At 53.9% G+C, this 18,841-nt stretch overlaps 1 protein-coding gene across 2 annotated transcripts in view; it reads left to right on the top strand.

The window, feature by feature from the left end:
• PPARGC1B (PPARG coactivator 1 beta) overlaps positions 1 to 14,359 on the top strand; it is a 105,169-nt gene extending 90,810 nt beyond the window's left edge. The window contains exons 6-12 of one of the 2 annotated variants that reach the window (XM_042994452.1): positions 509 to 545; positions 1,137 to 1,201; positions 2,350 to 3,154; positions 6,298 to 6,373; positions 8,677 to 8,798; positions 11,573 to 11,727; positions 12,703 to 14,359. In XM_042994452.1, the coding sequence (XP_042850386.1) occupies positions 509 to 545; positions 1,137 to 1,201; positions 2,350 to 3,154; positions 6,298 to 6,373; positions 8,677 to 8,798; positions 11,573 to 11,727; positions 12,703 to 12,803 (1,361 nt within the window). In that variant the 3' untranslated portion in view covers positions 12,804 to 14,359. Of the gene's footprint in view, positions 1 to 508; positions 546 to 1,136; positions 1,202 to 2,349; positions 3,155 to 6,297; positions 6,374 to 8,673; positions 8,799 to 11,572; positions 11,728 to 12,702 lie in introns of both variants that reach the window. The other variant, XM_042994445.1, reaches the window with a different exon arrangement.
• Positions 14,360 to 18,841: the final 4,482 nt, after the last annotated feature.

Below are 18,841 nucleotides of genomic sequence, written 5' to 3'. Positions count from 1 at the left end.
GTATCTATTGTGTATTTGTTGTGCCAGGCACTGGTCTCAAACTTGACACAGCTTATCCCCAGTGACTCCTCACAGGGGGCCTGTGTGGCAGGTACTGTCATAATCTCCATTGCACACACAGAAACTGAGGCACAGAGTTTGAGCCGTCCATTCAGCCCTCCAGTCCTACATCCATCTGTGGACCAGCCCTGAGCCCCTGGCCTTCCCTGGGGCTCCCTGCCCTGCTGTACTATACTGTTTGGCCAGAAGGGGTCGCTCTCGTACCTACCTGCTCTTTCCCAAACCTTGAGTAGTCTGCCAGGTGTTAATGTTGCTGAGACCCTGCGAATGACGGTGACTTTGAGTTGTTCCTGCCCTTCCCTAAAAATGACAGAGGATTTTGGGTCACATGCTTGAAGGGAGCTCTGCCTGGTACCAGTGGAAGTTCGGGGTCTCCTCCAGAGGGAAACATCTGGTAGTGATGACGTGTTGGGGAATCTTATTTTCTTCTTTTTCATCTTCTTTTCAGACTCTCCCAGGTGCCTCATGCTGGCCTTGTCACAAAGGTAGATTTTTGGAAATCAGTGGTTTATTATTTCATGAGTCTGTGTCCTGTTGGGTGTGTGTATGGTGGTGGGGGTTGGGTGGTTCATCAGCCTGTGAGCCTGCCCCTGCCCCCCATTCCCCTGCCCTCATTGCCGTGTGGAGCCCTTGGTAGCTGGGCTCCCTTAGAAGGGAGGTCTCTGCAGGCCCAGGAACGTAAGGAATTAAGGGTTCAGGCCATTTCTTAAGCTGCCCTCTTCAGAACCAGGGAAGGAATTACTTTCTTCACGGGGGAAAGGTGATAATGCTCCGTGGCGTTGGGCAAGTCTCCTCCTCACTCGGGGTCTCAGGTCTGTAAAATAAGGAGGGTGCTGATGCTTGTCCTGTCTCCACCCTCCAGCAGATAACTCCTGTGTGTCCTCCAAGAGCGATAGGCTGCTGTGAACTCCTCTAAGCCAGGATGGGGGTCTCCCAGAAAACTCCCCAGCACCCACCTCTGTGGGCAGTAGAGCCAGGATCTGTCATGGTGTCCCCTTGCCCTCCTTGCGTGCTGGGAGAAGTGGAGTCTTCTGCTGACTGACCTCTTTCCTTTCTGTCCTCCCCGCCCCCACCAGTGACCCTCCTTTTGGCAAGAAGAGCTTTGAGCAGACCTTGACGGTGGAGCTCTGTGGCACGGCAGGTGAGCCAGGGGCTCAGCTGGTAGGGTGCCCTCGGGGGAGCTGGTATGACTTCCGGCAACGAGTCCCCCACCCTGAACAGCCCCTCGGGCAGTTGTGGGGGGTGCCCCACTGAGCCCTCCCTGCCACCGCTGCTCGGGCTGCACAGGGTCTTGGGATACCTAATGAGGGTGCTATAAGGGGGAGAGTCAGCCGGTCAGCTGCAGCAAGCCACACATGAGCTAAGGGAGAGACACACGTCTTCCCCCGAAGGAGCCCACAGCGTTATGTGGGAGACAGGCTCCCACCATGACGGGTGCTGTTGCAGACGCGTTAGTTCAGAGTATGTACGAGAGTGCCGGAACATGGAGGAAGGGGCGAGATGGGGCAGGGCAGGAGTGTGGCCTGGAAAGATCTGCAAGGCATCCAGAGCAGGGGGCTTGTGAGCTGGGCTCGCAGGATAGGCAGAGGCTGGAGAGAGGAGGCAGCGAGAAGTAGATCCCTGGCAATCGAATCTGCAGGAGCAAAAGGCACCCAGGGTGAAAGCCTTAGGTGCTCCTGAGGAGAGGTGCGCCTGGCATCACCACATCGCGGAAGTGGAGGAGGGGCCGGAAGGAGCAATCACAGAAGGCCGAGAGGGATGCCAGGCCGAGAGTTTGAGCTTGATCCTGCAGGCTTCAGGAGCCCCAGACGGGAAGAGATCTCGGGCATTTAGCAAGTTCCCTCTGCACTGGGGAGGATGGAGGCCAAGGTTAGATGCAGGAGCACTAATGGCACCGTGGGGGTCCAATCTAGGTGGGAGGTTTGACCTGCGGTGCCTGCCTGTAAGCTCCCTGGGGAGACATCAAAACAGTAGGGAGAGCTGGTCGAATGATTGGATGGAGAGCAGGAGGAGATATCTCGAATGACCGGGAGGCATTGCCGGGCTACAGAGGGATGGCAAGTGGATTTTATCACATGCCAGCTCAAGAACTAACTGTGGGCTGCGTGAGTCCCAGGCCACGTTCAGGCTCAGCCACCAGTGCGGTGTTCGATTAGTGATGCCTGCCATTCATTGGGTTGGGAATGTGGTGGTACATACACTGCTTATCTGCCATCCCAAACCAGACCCTCTGTCCCTTGGAGGACTGACCCGTTTCCACCTCACACGGTTCTCCTCTTGCTTGGCTAGGACTCACCCCGCCCACCACACCTCCGTACAAGCCCACAGAGGAGGACCCCTTCAAGCCAGACATCAAACACAGCCCAGGCAAAGACAGAGCTCCCAGCCTTCCCAGCTTGGAGGGCCTCCAGCTCGAGGCCGCCGCAGGGGCTGCCCACAAGCTGCCAAAGAAGCACCCAGAGCGGAGCGAGCTCCTGTCCCACCTGCGGCATGCCACAGCCCAGCCAGCCTCCCAGACTGGTCAGAAGCGCCCCTTCTCCTGTTCCTTCGGAGACCACGATTACTGCCAGGTGCTGAAGCCAGAAGGCGCCCTGCAGAGGAAGGTGCTGAGGTCCTGGGAGCCGTCTGGGGTCCACCTTGAGGACTGGCCTCAGCAAGGGGCCCTCCAGGCCGAGGTGCAGGCCTCCAACAGGGAGGAAGACAGAAGCCGTGATGCCAGCGCCCCCGCTAAGGACAGTGTGCTACTGCGAGACCACGAGATCCGCGCCAGCCTCACCAAGCACTTTGGGCTCTTGGAGAGCGCCCTGGAGGATGAAGACCTGGCCTCCTGTAAGAGTCCTGAATATGACACTGTCTTTGAGGACAGCAGCAGCAGCAGTGGTGAGAGCAGCTTCCTCCTTGAGGAGGAGGAGGAGGAGGAGGAGGAGGAGGACGATGAAGAAGAGGACTCGGGGGTCAGCCCCCCTTGCTCTGACCACTGCCCCTACCAGAGCCCCCCCAGCAAGGCCGGCCGGCAGCTTTGCTCCCGCAGCCGTTCTAGTTCCTGTTCTTCCTCCTGCCGCTCCCGGTCACCAGCCGTCCGAAGGACCTTCAGGTATGGATGGGTGGCCTCAAGAGGGACAGCGGGCAGCCGACAACCCCGGTCCCCAGGGTGCCAAGGGAGGCAGGAGCCCTGAAACTGGGGCTGAAACTGGGGCTGAGTCTCTCCGTGTGGCCTGTGTCCTGGTCAGAGGCCCCGGAGGTGGTCTCCCTGGGAGAGTTGTGGGGCAAGTCCTGGAGGCAGGCATAGCCTGCTGTGTGGCAGTCAAGAGTGACCCAAGTCTCTTGGCCCCGGGAGAGGAAGAATACCCACTTCCTGGCTGCTTGTGGCTTTATGTCTAAATGAACTTGTCCCTTATTCATCCATTTCCTGCTTTGGACCCAATTTAATGTCTATGTGACCTTTGCATGTCAAAGGCAGATTAGCAGAACTCTAATCTTCGTTCTAAAAATAAGACCCGGATTTAAAGCAGCAATAAGGTTATTCCCATCTCTTGGTCCTGCTGAGCTGTGCCAGGACTTCCAGCCAGTCAGCTGATCCCCCGGGAGCCGCTCTACCTTCGCACGGGGATGATGCATCATGAGCCTGTTTGCTCAGACCATCTTGGCTCAGTGAACTGGTCTGAAAGAAGGAGCTGGTCCAAAAGTCAGTGGGGAGCTGGGCAGAAAGAATGGAAGTTTGGCACATTTTGGTGGAGTCAGGTTGCTTCTCTCCCTGATCACAGCAGGACCTGACCTGACCTGGGGAGGCCTAAGCGGGGTCAGGGCATGTCCCAAATCCTCTGCTTGCCATGCACCCGAGTGACCACTAGATGGTGCACTTGGGTCTAGAGCCATGCAGCAGGCACCTGGCGTGCTTGTTACCTTGCAGCTGCATGGACTCCACCCGCCTGGTGTCTCAATCTGTACATGGAGGGCGGGGGGGAGGGGGGGGGGCGGGGAGGGGGGGGAGAATCCGCAGTTCTAACTAGTTCCCGGGCGATGATGTCACCAGAGTGCCATACTCTGAGAACTAGAATTCAGGTAATAGAAAAATATCTTCTCGTAGAAAAACTCTGCTTTGTATTTATGTATCTACAACAGTAGCTCTTAACTGCCTGAAAATCTGATTAAAGCAAACGCTTCTCTTCCCTTTAAAATGTATGTAGACCTGTAACTGGGCATTCAGTTTGAGGGGGGTTGTAGACTCCCCTGACACTAATGTTAAGAAGCCCTGAACTACCTGTTAATCAAAATGAGTTTCCCTAGCGATTTCTCTAAAAGCCCTTCTCTGTAATAAGCCAGGATGATTGGTCAGACCTCTCTCTGGCTCCATTCTCCTTTTCCCAAGGGTCACGGGGACTTAAGTGACTAGGTGTCCACATTAGGCAGTTTCCTCTGCAACATTTAGTAGCTCAGAAGCTACGAAAGTTTCTCTTCTTTTTGAAACACATCCTCCAAGGCTGGAGCTGGGGCTTCCTGGCCTCCTTTCCCTCCTGACCGGCTCAGGGGTGTCAGGGCAGGGCCTGTATTCGTGAACTTGACTGCAAAGAGCTGCGAGCCTCTCTAGAAACTCCCATGGATTCGCCTTTTCCTCTTCTTGCTTTTGGGCCAAGTTCAGGGCTGGCTTTTTCTGCTCACTGGAGAAAATTAATTGGTTGACTCGGTTTTTGCTCAGCTGGCAGAGCTTGGTGCCTGGCAAGCCTGGTAAAGGAGTCATCAGCCTTCTCCGGGCTCACATTTTTTTTTTTAATTTTTTTTTTTAACATCTGTTTATTTTTGAGAGACAGAGAAACAGAGCACATGTGGGGAGGGGCAGAGAGAGAAGGAGACAGAATCCAAAGCAGGCTCCAGGCTCTGAGCTGTCAGCATAGAGCCCAATGCAGGGCTCGAACTCACAAACCATGAGATCATGACCTGAGCTGAAGTCGGACGTTCCACCAGCTGAGCCACCCAGGCACCACCCCCGCCAGGCTCACATTTCTTAAACCTGTGCTTCTGATCCCGGCTCTGAGCTGGTGTCACAACACAAACCCCACAGTACCTTTCGGTCACTCTCAACAGTTCAGGTGGGCGAACTGCCAATGTGTTACCAATGGATGATGACACTGCGATTTGTTGCACTTTAAAGTTTGCAAGTCATACCCCCTTCTATTACCCTGTTTAGCTTCGCAGATGCTCTTGGAGGGTGCATCTGCTTCTTACCCCCATTTCATAGATGAGGAAGCTGAGGCTCAAAGAGATTCAATAGAAAACCATAGCAAGTAATTATTGAGCAGGTCTTGAGCCGAGCATTTTCTGATTTGATCCTCACAAATGGCCAAGATGGCAGTACAGTCAGTTCTCCCTGTTTGCAGTTGAAGAACTCAGGCTAAGGGGAGGTGAGTAACTAGCCCAAGGTCACCCAGCAGGAGGTGGCAGAGCCGGGATGCGAACGAACACAGGCTGTCTGACCGGAGAGTCTGTGTTCTTATCCTGCGTGCTGTATTTCCCAAGGACGCAGACAGTATGTGCAGAGCCCGGACTCCCCCCTGCCTCCCATGCTGTGCTCCTTCCAGTCCAGCAGCCTGGCTCTCTGGGGGAGGAGGCGGTGTGCAGACAGGCGGTAAGACGCAGGCGTGTGGCACCCTGGGGTCTGCCCGGGCGGCGCATGCGGGCTGCTGAGCCTGATAGCCAGACTGGACGTGGGGGCTGTGAGGGCCGGGTTGCCTTGTGCCTGGGCTCCAGCCACTAGACAGCAGTGGGTCCAGGATCAGCAGACCTCCTTCTGGCTCTGGCTTCCCCACATTCCAGCCTTAGGCAAACCCATATTGAACCTGAGCCTCAGGGTTTTCATCTGGAAAATGGGGAAGCGTTAAGACCTCAAAGGTTGTTTTCCCCCCATCAGGTCCCAGACAGTGATGAAGTGAGAGGGCCTTTCCACCCTTAATGGCATAAAAAGGCAAGGTTCAGACGGGTTGGGATTTCGCGACACGGTGGTTCCCAGTGATCTCGTCCCAGAGGCTGGCCAGAGGCACTGGTCACATTGTTCAGAGCCATGCCCAGCCCCGGGCTGCCACTGCTGGGGACGGGGCCGGGGACGGGGCGTGCTGGGCTCCTTCTGCCCTCACGAGCGAGTTCTAAAGAAGTGTGCCTCGCTTCCGGGAGCAATTCCACCCGCCCACCCTGCCGTGGTCCCTCCTGAGAGTGAGTGCCTCTGGTTTGCTTGTTCACTGACAGATGTGAGAGCAGAGGGCCGTGTTCAGACGGAACGCCAAGTGTCCGGCATGCCAGGAAGCGGCGGGAAAAGGCCATTGTAAGTGATCTGGGGCCCCGGAGCCCGGAGTGAATGGGAAAGAGCAGGGGCATCAGGACGTGCAGGGACTTCATAGACCCGAAGCTTTTTGAGGCCAGCTGTGGCCTGCAGAAGATAGTCACGTTTCTCTCACTTAAAGAAGCACCAGGGTCACCAAAGGGCATCAGAGGTGGCATTGTGCAAAGTGTGGCCGAGGGACTAGCAGTGAGGCATGTAGTGGGTGGTGATTTTAGGGCTGAACGTCAGAGGCTTAGCAGGGCCGAGAGGGCAGGCTGCGGTTGGGGGCGGGGGGCGGGGAGCAGAGCAGGGCCAGCCAGGCCACAAACCAGCCCTGGTACCACCCTCTGTGTGACCTTGGGCAGGTCTCCCAGCTTCCCTGAGCCTCAGTTTACTCATCCATACACAAAGGAGTTGGGCCTTGTCCTTCCTAAGCGTCCCCCAGCTTGATCTGGTCTGAGGGACCAGGAGAGAAGCCTGCTTCTTGCTTCTTACTGACCCCCCTGATCTTCCCCCAGAGTTAGTTTATGGGCCCAGGGTATGCCTGGTGAACCCACTGCAAAGCACCTAGAGAAAATTCATCAGGAATCTGCAGTGGGGAGCCGGAGCCAGCCCCTCCATGTCACTAGAAAGAAGGGAAGAGAAAGTAAGACAGATGCTCAGAAAGACAAACAGGCTTGCACTTGATTGCTTTCCTGCATAACTGGCACTTCCGGGCAGAAGCAGGGAGGACACATGAGGTGTGTGTACCCCAGAGGTACCCAGCTGCCTGCAGGCTGGTACTTATAACCACAGGCTGTGCCTGGAGCATCACCTTGGATTCCACGTGTGACCATTCAGCAGTGGGGCCGTGCCTGGCATGAGCAAGACAGACAAGGTCCTCATTCCCGTGGTTGGGGCAGAAGGGAGAGAAAGGCAACAGACTCGTAAGCAAGGAATAAACACTGTAATCAGAGATTGGGAGAGGCGCGGTGGAATTAATCACATGAGGCTAAACTCTCTGAAACAAACAGTCGTGTTTTGACTAGTGGGGAGGATGTGTTTACTTGGCAGTCTAGGAAGGACATCTGCAAGGAGCTAGACCCTGACAGATGAAAGGAGCCACTATGTAGTTTCAGGAGAACCATGGGGCAGAGGCAGGAAAGAACTTACCAGTGTTAGGAGCTGCAAGGAGGCTGGGGGAAGGGATGCCTACACTGAGCAGAACCCAGTTCCCATGGTTGACAGCAGAGGCCTGCTGTGGCCCCTGGGCCATGCTTTCCTCCCTGCCAGCTGGGAGATGAGAGTGGGGTGGTTCCAGATGGCTTTAACCTGTTCCGGAGAAAGCCTGTCCAAACCAGAACCTGTCATTTTCACCCACGAAAGCACAGGTTTCCAGGATGCAGCCGGAGTTTCTCCAGCGGGTCAGAGCAGCCATGGCATTCACTGGATCCAATCACAGATTGGAGGGGAGGGCACATTCCATCCTGGGTTGCTCCCCACCCCTCCCTCTGCTGGGCTCTTTTAGGGGCCCGCAGCATGGCACCCGGCTCACCTGAAGTGACCCCTTAGTCACAGTGTCTGTGCACTGCCCTGGCAAAACTGAGGATAGCGGTGACCCCAAGACCTGTGTCCTGGTCCCACTGCCTTCCTCCCAGCTCACTGTGACCCCCACAACGACCTGGTTTCCCATGCCTGCCCATTCCCATCCTCGGCAGTTTGCCTTTCTTTCTTTCTTCTTATTTTTTTTTTAATGTTTCTTTATTTTTGAGAGACGGAGTGCAAGTGGGGGGGAGGGGCAGAGAGAGAGAGAGGGCTCAGACTCCACACTGTCAGCACAGAGCCCAGCATGGGGCTCAAACCCAAGACCCTCGAGTTCACGACCTGAGCCAAAGTCGGACGCTTAACCGACTGAGCCATCTAGATGCCCCAGCAGCTTGCCTTCCTATCCCCTCCCCACTACCCAGAAAAAATCCCAGACTCCAAACACAAATATGAGTAAGCGGTTATGAGTAAGCAGTTAGATTAATGATGATAAACTCCCCCCTCCTGCCTCTGTCCATTCTCTGCTCATTTCCTTCAAGTGAGCATTTGCTCCCTTTAAAGCCACTTCCCCACCTGACACTTAGCAGTCCCCTCCTCCAACAAGGCAGGTCTTCCGGAGAGGGGTCGTCATTGTCCTTTCTCTGATTCCGGCCCCAGTTAGTGTTACCCACTCAGCCGGACATCGTGGGCTGAGGCCTAGGACTCCATAGAAGCCCCCCATCAAGCGGGTCCCAGGAAGCCAGGAAATGACTGGGTTTCTGTGTGTTTCCCTCCTTGAGCAGGGTGAAGGCCGTGTGGTATATGTTCGCAATCTCTCCAGTGACATGAGCTCCCGAGAGCTGAAGAAGCGCTTCGAAGTGTTCGGTGAGATTGTGGAGTGCCAGGTGCTGACGAGAAACAACAGGTGAGTCCGGTCAAGCTATTGCAGGAGAGGGGAGTGGGGAAGGGCAGAGGTCCCCGTCCAGGGCCGGCCACACAAAAGATGCCGGAGAAGATTCGCAGAACAAATCTGATGAGATCCGCAGCCTGGACCTGGAGAGCCAGGTCCCAGAGAAGGTCCAGTAACAACTGTGTGGCCCAATAATAAGCAGTAAACTCCCACTGATGGTTTGCTAACTGCCAGGCAAATCCTGTGCCTTCTCTTAAACGTTCTAACCTGCCTGTGACATATGCACTCATTCTTTCTATTGTTTTCCCTTCCCAGGCAGCTCAGACAGATTAACTGAGCAGCTAGTTAGTAGCAGAGTCAAATCTGCAGCTCTCATAGCTGCTTTAAGTCTCCGCTCTGATATAGGGCAGCAAACAGCCCCCGGGGCTTAAAGGGACACTTACACAGGAACCACACTGCCCTGCAAGGACCCGTGCCACTCATGCCCCTCTGTTCCTCCAGAGCAGCCAGTTCAGACCCTTTATTCTGCTGGGAATCTTTGTTTCTCCTCACTCACCTGGGGAAGCAGTGTTCATCTGTCAGGGAACCCGCATGCAGGAAGCATAGGTTGCACGTAAACGCACGACTTAGATGTCAAAACTTTGTCAGTTTTGAAATAACTCTAAAGTATCTCCCATCGTATTTGCCAACTGAGCTTTGAAGGTTTTTAAATTCAAATTTAATAACCGTTGTAAAAACTTCAATGAGAAACTTGTTTCTACGTAGGGATCATTACACACGTCACATCCATTAAGGTGGCTGCAGAAAATAACAAGTGTTGGCAAGGATGTGGAGAAATCGGAACCCGGTGCACTGTTGGTGGGAAGGTAAAATGGTGCAGCCACAATGGAAAAGATGGTATGGAGGTTCTTCAAAAAGTTAAATATAGAATTACCATCCGATCCAGCAATCCCACCCGTGGGTATATACTTAAGAGAACTGAAAACAAGAGATCTCAAAGAGATATTCGCACGCCCCTGTTTATAGGAGCATTATTCACAATAACCAAGAAGGGGGAACCACCCCCATGCCCATTGGCTCATAAAGGGGGAAACAACATGTAGTACATGCAAACAAAGGAATATTATTCAGCTTTAGAAAGGAAGGAAATCTTGGGTGCCCGAGTGGCTCCATCAGTTAAGCGTCCAACTTCAGCTCAGGTCGTGATCTCACACTCCGTGAGTTCGAGCCCCGTGTCGGGCTCTGTGCTGACAGCCGGAGCCTGGAGCCCCCTTTGGATTCTGTGTCTCCCTCTCTCTCTCTCTCTCTGTCTGCCCCTCCCCCGCTCATGCTCTGTCTCTCTCCGTCTCAAAAATAAATATTTTAAACATTAAAAAAAAAAAAAAAGGCAGTCTGTCGCATGCTGCAAGCACGGATGAACTTTGACAATCATGGATAACCTCATTAGGCTACGTGGGATAAGCAGCCACGAGGGGACAAATGCTATATGGGTTCCACTTCTGTGAGGTGTCGGCAGTGGTCAGATTCCTGGGAACAGCAAGCGGAGAAAGTGGAGATCCGTTCACAGCAGCGTGAACACTTCACACTACTGAATTGTACACTTAAAAACCATAAAAAGGGTACTTAGCGTGTTCTGTGTTTTTACCACAACTTAAAAAGAGAAAGTCGTTATACAAATAGGATGGTTTTAAGTTCTGTGCAGTCTTCAGGACGTCAAACAAAGAGAACGTGCAAAAATAAAGCAAGCAGGCTTGGACGTTGAAAGAGGCGGAAGGGGTCCAACTTTGGCCTGGTTCAGAGAGGTGTCAGGAAATGTGAGCCAGCTGAGTACTTATTAGGCGCCTAGTGTCGGTAAGCCTGTCGTGGGCCGTAGCAGAAGTCCACATTGTCTCTGCCCCGAGGAGTGCACGCAGCAGAGGGACAGATCGGTCAGGATTCTTTTTCTTGCTGTTTGTGAAGCTGAGGAGCTGGGGAAAGGACCGACCTCAGGCCCCCCTTCGCCTCAGCACCCTTCTCAAGCAGGCTTCCCTCGGGTGGCAAAATGGCCGCTTCCATGCCTAAGCTTACGTACCTCCTACCAGGGGCAGCAGGAGTCTCCCTCACAGTTGGGGCCGAGAGCTGGGATGCACTCTTTGAGGCTCTGCTTTGGGCGACAGGCTCATCCTTGAATGCATCACTGTGGCCAGGGAGGGCCACCATCGTGTGACATCCCCTGGTGTCCTGAGCGCGGCTGAACACGTGGCTCAGTTGCTGAGCAAGCAGAGAGGTGTTCACCATAAAGGATGATGTGTACAGAATGCCAGCTGTACTAGGGAAGGGGGAGGCTAAGTCAGCAGCAGCCAAGGTGCTGGTAGCTGAGGCTGGCTTTGAAGGAGGCAGGAGGGCAGGGTGGGGGCCTAGGTGCCACAGGTCCAAGAGAAGTACATCACCTTTCATGGTGGGAGGCCTGAGTTTAAATGCCCTGCCTGCCATTGCCTTGGGGCAAATTCTGAACTCCGAAGAGCCTGTTTTCCTCATCCCTGAGCGGGGAGAAAATGCCAGTGGCCACTGGCAGGGTGATCTGAAGAGTGAGGCGCCCGGCAGACGTTCTGGGAATCACCTGCTCTTACTGTTCTCACACAGTAGAGGTCAGCCTAGCGACTGCCCTCATCCGTATTGGGGCGGGCGGGGGGCAAGCGGCCATGGTTACTGAATCAGTGTGGCTTTCTGCTCTGCCTCTGGTAATGGGTGGTCTGAGGGTATGAATCAAGCTGGCCCAGTAACATGCTCCCCCTGACCTCTCCCCACAGAGGCGAGAAGTATGGCTTCATCACCTACCGGTGTTCTGAGCACGCTGCCCTGTCTCTGAGGAATGGCGCTGCCCTGCGGAAACGCAACGAGCCCTCCTTCCAGCTGAGCTACGGAGGGCTCCAGCACTTTTGCTGGCCCAGACACACTGACTATGGTAAGTACACAAGGCCCCGCCACCTTCCAGTGAGACCCAAGGCATGAGGGGCAGTGACCTCCTTTAGTGAAACCCAGACCCAAAGCCCCCTCTGGACCCAGTTCCCACACCAAAGCTCTAATGTGCCGATTGGGTAACTTTGCAGCCACTTCGCCTGGAGGCCGCCATCTTGCTTTTCTTCTGGTCTCTGGTCCATCTTGTCCTCTCCCAAGACTGGTACCAGATTCAAGCCTCCTGTGGCCACTTGGAAGGTCTAGTCTTGTGTTCACAGCCGGCTGGTAGAACGATGGTTACTGTCTCTTTGACCTCACAGGGCCAGTGGCTGCACTGCCACCTTGAGGGGCATTCCATGGTGACCCCAACAGGCAGCAGGCAGCCTTGTCCATTAATGGGCCACAATGAAATAATATTGTCACCGTGCTCTCACATTTGGAGAGGAGTTGGTGAAGAAGGACAAAGAAGTACAATTTAGGAGAGAATTATCTGTAGAGGAGAGTCTGACATGGGCTCCGTAGTACGGGGCTGAGTGTGAGTAAACCGAGGAGGATTCCAGGCCGGGCAGTGCTCCACCTGGCTGCACGGCCACCCATGGGGACCTGCTTCCGTATCTCTACAGTGAGGGCATCCTAGCTCTGGTGGCCACCTTCCGTGACTTCCGCAGCGGTTTACTAACCAGCAGGAAACTCTTAGGGAAATAGATTAATGGGATATCAGAGCTAGAAAGGAGCTCTAGGGTGCTCTGGTTCAGGCCACCGCATTCTAGAAACAGGGCAGCCGAGGCCGAGAGACACTGACGACAGGGCAGAGGTGTCACGGTAGAATGGCAAAGGTGATTCTTGCTGTCTGGTGTTCTTGGAGGCCTGGGGCCACATGCACCCCATGGAGCTGACCCCAGTGGCAGATTTTCTGATCGCCTGGCCTTTCTGAGTGGCTCACTGCCTTCCCCTCTCCTTGACTCCTCCACCCCCTGCCCAGATTCCAATTCAGAAGAGACCCTTCCTGCATCCGTGAAAAACAAGTACGAAGCCATGGATTTTGACAGCTTACTGAAGGAGGCCCAGCAGAGCCTGCATTGATAACAGCCTTAACCTTCGAGGAATACCTCAATACCTCAGACAAGGCCCTTCCAATATGTTTACGTTTTCAAAGAAATTAAGTATATGAGAAGGCGAGAGAGCGAGCGCGTGAGAGAACACACGTGAGAGAGACACTTGAGACTGCTGTCCTTTTAAAAAAAAAAAAAATCAATGTTTACATTGAACAAAGCTGCTTCTGTCTGTGAGTTTCCATGGTGTTGATGTCCCACTGCCACTTAGTGTCCTCGCTTCCGGCGGGTGGCCCCGGGTGCGCCTCCAAGTGCTGGGTCAGTCACCCATCTCCCCCTTCCTTCCCGACCGACTTCCCTCGTAGACGTGCAGCCGTGTCCACCATAACATTTCTTGTCCGTAGTATGTGATGATGAAATTGTTACTCGTGAATAGAATCAGGATTATAAACACATTTTTAATTGAAGAAAAAAAAAGTATATCCTTCAAATAACGTATTTATGGCTCAGATGTCCTGTGCCTGGGATTATCGTATCGCTTCCTTGATTTTTTAACTATGCACTGTCGCGAGGTGTTTGCCACTGAGCTGCTCCGCTCCCTCTGCCAGAATGCTCGAGAGGCGCCGGGCGGCCGGGAGGCTGATCCCCAGGGAAGTGCGGCCTGCAGCTGCAACGAGGAGCAGAGGGGAGAGGTTTCTGGGACTTCTCTGCCATGCTCTGCCCTCGGTGTCTCACTGAGCAAGGGTGGGTCCAGTTAGAGTCAGAACCCTCATCTGGTGCCAGCTCGTGCCCGGAGCTTGCGCCTGGCCTGGCGCACTCAGATCCTGGCGGACCCCGTGAGGAAGGCAGGGGTGAGCTGCACTGTTCTTGTTTTTCCAGGTGAGGCGGGCAGTGCCCCAAGAGGTGAGATGACGGGCCCGAGGTCCCACGGCCAGTGGGAGGGCAGAGCGGTGCCCCAGCCCAGGCCTCCTGATTCCTGGTCCCATGCTCCTGCAGTAGTGGGGTAAAGATACAAAGTTATAGGGACTGGTAGAGGTGAGTTGAGCGACATTGGGCCCCAGACTAGAAGTCTCCGGGCTCACTTTGAGGGTTAAGTCACCAACTGCCTTGCCAGGATTAGGCAGGTTTAGACTTGGACCTGCATCTGGATCCAGAGGGCTCTGTGGACATGCCATGAGAGCTTCAGTGACACGCCTGGGATGGCACAGGCAGGGTGATCCAAAAGCAGCCGTCCTTGCTGGGGCCAGCCACCAACCCATCCCACTCCAACCGGCTTGTCTTTCCCTTTCCCTCACCTGGAAAGTCGCTTCGGTGGATGGGGCAGGGGTAGCAGGAGGGCATGTGAGGACCGAGCGTGGATAAGACCATCTCCAAGGTCCTTTGCCATCCAGACAACATTCTGATTGGGCTTTACCGTAAACTTGATGTTCATGAGTGATGTCAAGCCATGTCCAGCTTGGATGTTGTGCAGGTGCCTTGGGAAAGCGTGGCCAGGCTGGGTGGGAGCTCATTGCTTCTGCCTCAGACAGAGTGGCTCCAGTTTAATCTCGTTCATATATCAGGGTCCCTTGGGAAGTTTCTGTCTTAAAAAGAAAAGAAAAGGAAAGAGAAAAAGTCCTGCTTGCTTTAACAGTGTTTGAAATTGACTCATTAAACTAAACAAGCTAATTTAATCTTTTGCTACTGCCAGGCTTTAGAACTTTGAGAATTGGTAGTTGATTTTTTTTTTTTTTTTTAAGATTATCAAGTACTTTAGTAGGTATACTGGGAAAGTGAGCTTGTCCTGGGAGGTGAGAATACTCCCAGCCCACAGAGAAGACTGGAGGAAACAGGCTTTAGAAAGAATAGGGAATTTGAGCTCCTGGGGATCAAGTCACTTGACCGCTCTGGGCCCCCACATTCTTTTCTCTGAAATGGACTGAGGGGAAGTAGGCAAGTTGATCTCCAAGGTTCCTGCCGGCTCTGAGAGTCTTAGCTTCTGTGAAGGTGGTATCTAGCTTGGGATGGCAAATACATATATGGCACATATACCACTACTCCCACCTCCTTGGCCAGTGGCAGACATAACTAATCGACCACAGCACTCATGTTCTTTGAGCTTGGTCATACTAACTATTAGAATCCTCAACACAGTGCTCTGGGCAGCCATTTACTAACGGATCAGAGTTTAACCTGGTCTGATCTTCGAAAGGTTCCCATTATACAGAACCAAATGGTGGCTGGGTTTCACGTCGGCCCATCCCTGTCGTGTCCTGATCTGTGAGAGAAAATTCCCCTAAGGCCATTCGTTGGCACAGGACTCGCAATAATACCGTGACACATGACCCCCACTTGAGTGGGGGGAGCGAATGGAATAGCGGACATGAAATGTTTGAGGGAGGCGGGGTTTGTGAGGATGAACCAAGAAAGGGACTATCCACAGCACAGACCTGAACATTGTAAATTCCTTTAATAGCTATTCACTGCCTAGCATACAGTAGGCACATAATAAATGGTTATGGAACGCAATAGAATAGAATTTAAATCTGTCTGCTGCCCCCACTGCGTCCTGATTTGCACCAAGGAGTATACTGAGGTTTTATCCTGTGGAAGCCTATAGGAAGGAACTCTAGATTCAGAGTCTGGAGAGCTGGGTTGGGGCCTGGCTCCACCAAGAACTTGCTTTGTGACCTTGCTAAGTCACAGAGTCCCTCCCCCACCCTTCTGCACCAGGAAGAGTTGGCCTAGAGGTTGCCTAAGCCGCTCCTACATACAACACCAGTCTCTCTCTCCTCTCTTCTGGGTCAGCCGAGGCTGCCCTTCCCAGTCAGGTTAACACAGGACCCTTGAGGTACTTAGATACTGGCCCTTGAGCAGAGCCTGAGCAGAGATCTGCGCACGGCGTTGGGAGGTAACGTGCCTAACTAAAGTCAGGGCTGGCCGCTGGCGGGAGAGGATGTCTGCCGAGAGCATCCCGCAGGGTTTCTGCTTGCCATCCCGTCCACAAAAGGCTGCAAGTTCTTCTAAAATTGACCAACCCCGCAGATAACCTCTATCTGGACGACTCATTCGGTGCTGTGTATTATTAACCAAGGAGACTCCGGGGTTCCTCCAGGAAAACTAGGCAACCTTGGTCTCTTGCCCACCACATTAAGGAGTAACCCAGAGGGAGCAGCTGCTTTTGGCAACCATCTCATCGTAGCTCTGTCCTCGTATTTGCTCTGGATGATGTTTACATGTGATTGCCATAAAAGCTTACTGTAGACCGTGTCGACAGCTGCCCACGCCGGGCAGGTTGTACTGTCCGTCCCTGTGCTGTGCTGGTGTTTGCAAAAATGTCCGATCCAACCGCTAAGTGGAATTCTTCCATCTCCTTCCTCAGTCGGTACAAGGCTGAATCAGAATCCTCACGCTTGGGGGTTCTGGTGACCGAAGGAAAATGCATCAAAGAGGTAAAGAATATGAGTGGATGGAGTGCAGAGAAGGCCCCCACCCCCCGTAGCCCCTCACACCTTGCTCCCAAGCCAGGAAACTGGTCCAAGAGCACGAGTTAGGGGGCTGCATCCGCCGTGAGGTCTTGCAGTGCTGCGTGGTGACTGTGCTCAGGGGAGAGGCAGGGCTTCCGGGGCTCTGGGGGCAGGAGGAGGAAGGGAGGAGAGCTCTGAGCTGCAAACACTCAGCGCCCAAGTCCTGACGTAGGAAAAGATGCAGTAAGAGGTCACTTGTTGCATCAAGCCTCTGCTTGTTGATGTGTTGAGAGCAGTGTCTTCTAGGCATGTGCAACATGCGTGCCGAGGCCACCGTGCAAGTGGCGGCTGGGGGCGGCAGGGAGGGCGTTGACACACGGTCCTTCTGCATGGACGGGTGAGAACCTCATCCCAAGCCTTGGGTTCAGTTGAAATCACAGCTGAGCCTGTAGCTTGAGAGATGGGCCGTCCCGGCTGTGAAGCGGAATCAGCCCTGGAGGATTGGTTGATCTGACTCACGTCAAAACGGCAGTGTTTTTCTTAGCATTGAGATCTAGCAGCTACCCTCAGATCTAAGGGAAGAAATCGCGTGTGCGGTAGCAAATAAAGTGAACCTCATGGTTTTGTTGGCCAAAGAAGAGGGACCCCCTCACCCCTTCCTACCGGGGTGGAAGGAAAGCAGCTAGTGCTTATGTGCAATATGTTTAAGCCGGTCCCCAAGTCAAGTCCCCGGGGTGTTTGCTGAGTGGCAGACAGGGCTCCGGGGCTGTTTGCTGTGTCCGGAAGTACAGGGTAAATGGAGGGAGAGCTCGGGAGCTGGGAAGCCCACAGGAGTGCCCGTGGCCCAAAACAGACGCTGGGTGTGGGGAGACCCCCGGGAGCCGGCTGCAGGACGTCCAGGAAGTAGGCAGAGGCTGACTTTGCATTGAACCAATAAAAGCACTTTGAGAAAACCACAACCCTTCAGCGTGGCTCCATGTTTCTACGCTGGCAAAGATGGGTCTCCTTTGGCTTGAGTGAGGTACTCTCCTAGGGATTGGGATGGGGTCGGGAGTGGGGCTGGTTTGAGGGAGGGGAGAGATGCCTTCCTAAATAGCAGCAGGAAAGGCCAGCCCTTTGCTGGCCCTTTTGTTGGAGGCCCTAGAGATGGGGAACGGTGAGTTTAGATCTTGGTACCTATTTTTATATATGTATAAAAAGTTGAAACAGCCCAGCTGACATCAAATGGGTTTACAGAGCAAGTCATTCAACTATAAGCCATCTCAGTGAGAAACCTGATGTTTCTTACTTGCTGTGTGATCCGGGGCCTCTGTTCCCTCATCTAACGGATGAGACTATTGGATGGAATGAGCACTCAAGTCCCTTTCGAACCCGCTAGGCTCAGGTTACCAGCCGGGAGCGTCAGGAACCCATCACTCACCCGTGAACCGGATCCCATTCTCTGGCCGCGCCCAGCTCGTGTTCAGGGTGCGAGTTCTCTGCCAGGTAACCAACCAGCAGCAGACTCGAACCCACATGGTCCTGGCCGAGTTACCTTGTATGAGGAGGCCAGCTCCCCAGGACAGATCTAAGCCATAGTTTCTCGTGGGGATGGTGAGAAGTTCAACCCCGACTTGGCTGGGTGGCGATGTCACATCTCCCATCAGCCTCGTTGTCATTGTCCCCGCGGAACAGCTTTTAATCCGAATGTTGTGACCACTTGGCTGTTTCTCTCTTGCTCTCAGACAATACTAGCAATACACTTGTTTTTTCAAAAGAGCTTAACTTAGGCACTTTTCACACGTTTCCTTCAAATGATTGTAAAACATACGGGGCGACAGGAGGCATCGATCACACTGCATGTGTTTAGGGCAGCTTCTGCTTTTTGTTTCTCTAGTGATACGGCAGTGGTGGCTGAGGCTTTGAGACCTCGGGGGACGGATTTTCAGATATTCTGTTTCGTCAGAATGACTTGCACATCTGGAAGCAGCAGGGCCGTCCGACTGCCCCACCCGGGGGGGGGGCGCGGAAAATACGGTTTTGTAGGTGGTCAGTCCCCGGGCAGAGCAACGCCACGAAAGACGTGTTTATGTAGCTAGAACCCGCTCTGTGCTGCGTGTTTTGTCAAAGGAGCCTGCAAGGGAGCCTCAAAGAGCCTCTTCTTCCCCTTTGCCAGCCTTGCTTTATGGGTGACTTTTGAAGGGATTGGTCGGCTTCCACCTCAGCACTTTGCCTTATCGACGTCTGGTCGCCCTCTAGTGGCCAAAGACTGTACCCACCAGCTTCCCAGATGGAAGGCAAATAAATCCTTTCGGCCCCCTTGCTGTGCAACACCAACTTTGGGAATTCTGTGTAATGGCCTGAGTGAACTGTCTATGTGTTTAGAGCCCAGTGTTACGCCAGTCAGAAGACTGCAGAAGCAACCGCTTAGCAGACTCTGGCACAGACCGAGAAGCACACTAGTTATCCTGTGGGCAAAGGAGACAGGAGTGGACCCTGTGTCCGGGTGCCCGGGAGGGGTTTGCTGTAACTGCAATACTGGCATCCCAGCTGCTGACCTTGTTAAGCAAACCTCTGCTGGGTGGCCCGCCCTGTACCCTCGGGACAAGCAAAGAGGTTGCGTGTGAGGAGACTGGGGGGGCGG

This window comes from Panthera tigris, chromosome A1 (genome assembly GCF_018350195.1).
Source record: "Panthera tigris isolate Pti1 chromosome A1, P.tigris_Pti1_mat1.1, whole genome shotgun sequence".
Classification (NCBI taxonomy): Eukaryota; Metazoa; Chordata; class Mammalia; order Carnivora; family Felidae; genus Panthera; species Panthera tigris.
Note: the sequence above shows the minus strand (reverse complement) of the source record. Positions and strands in the feature narration are given on the sequence as shown.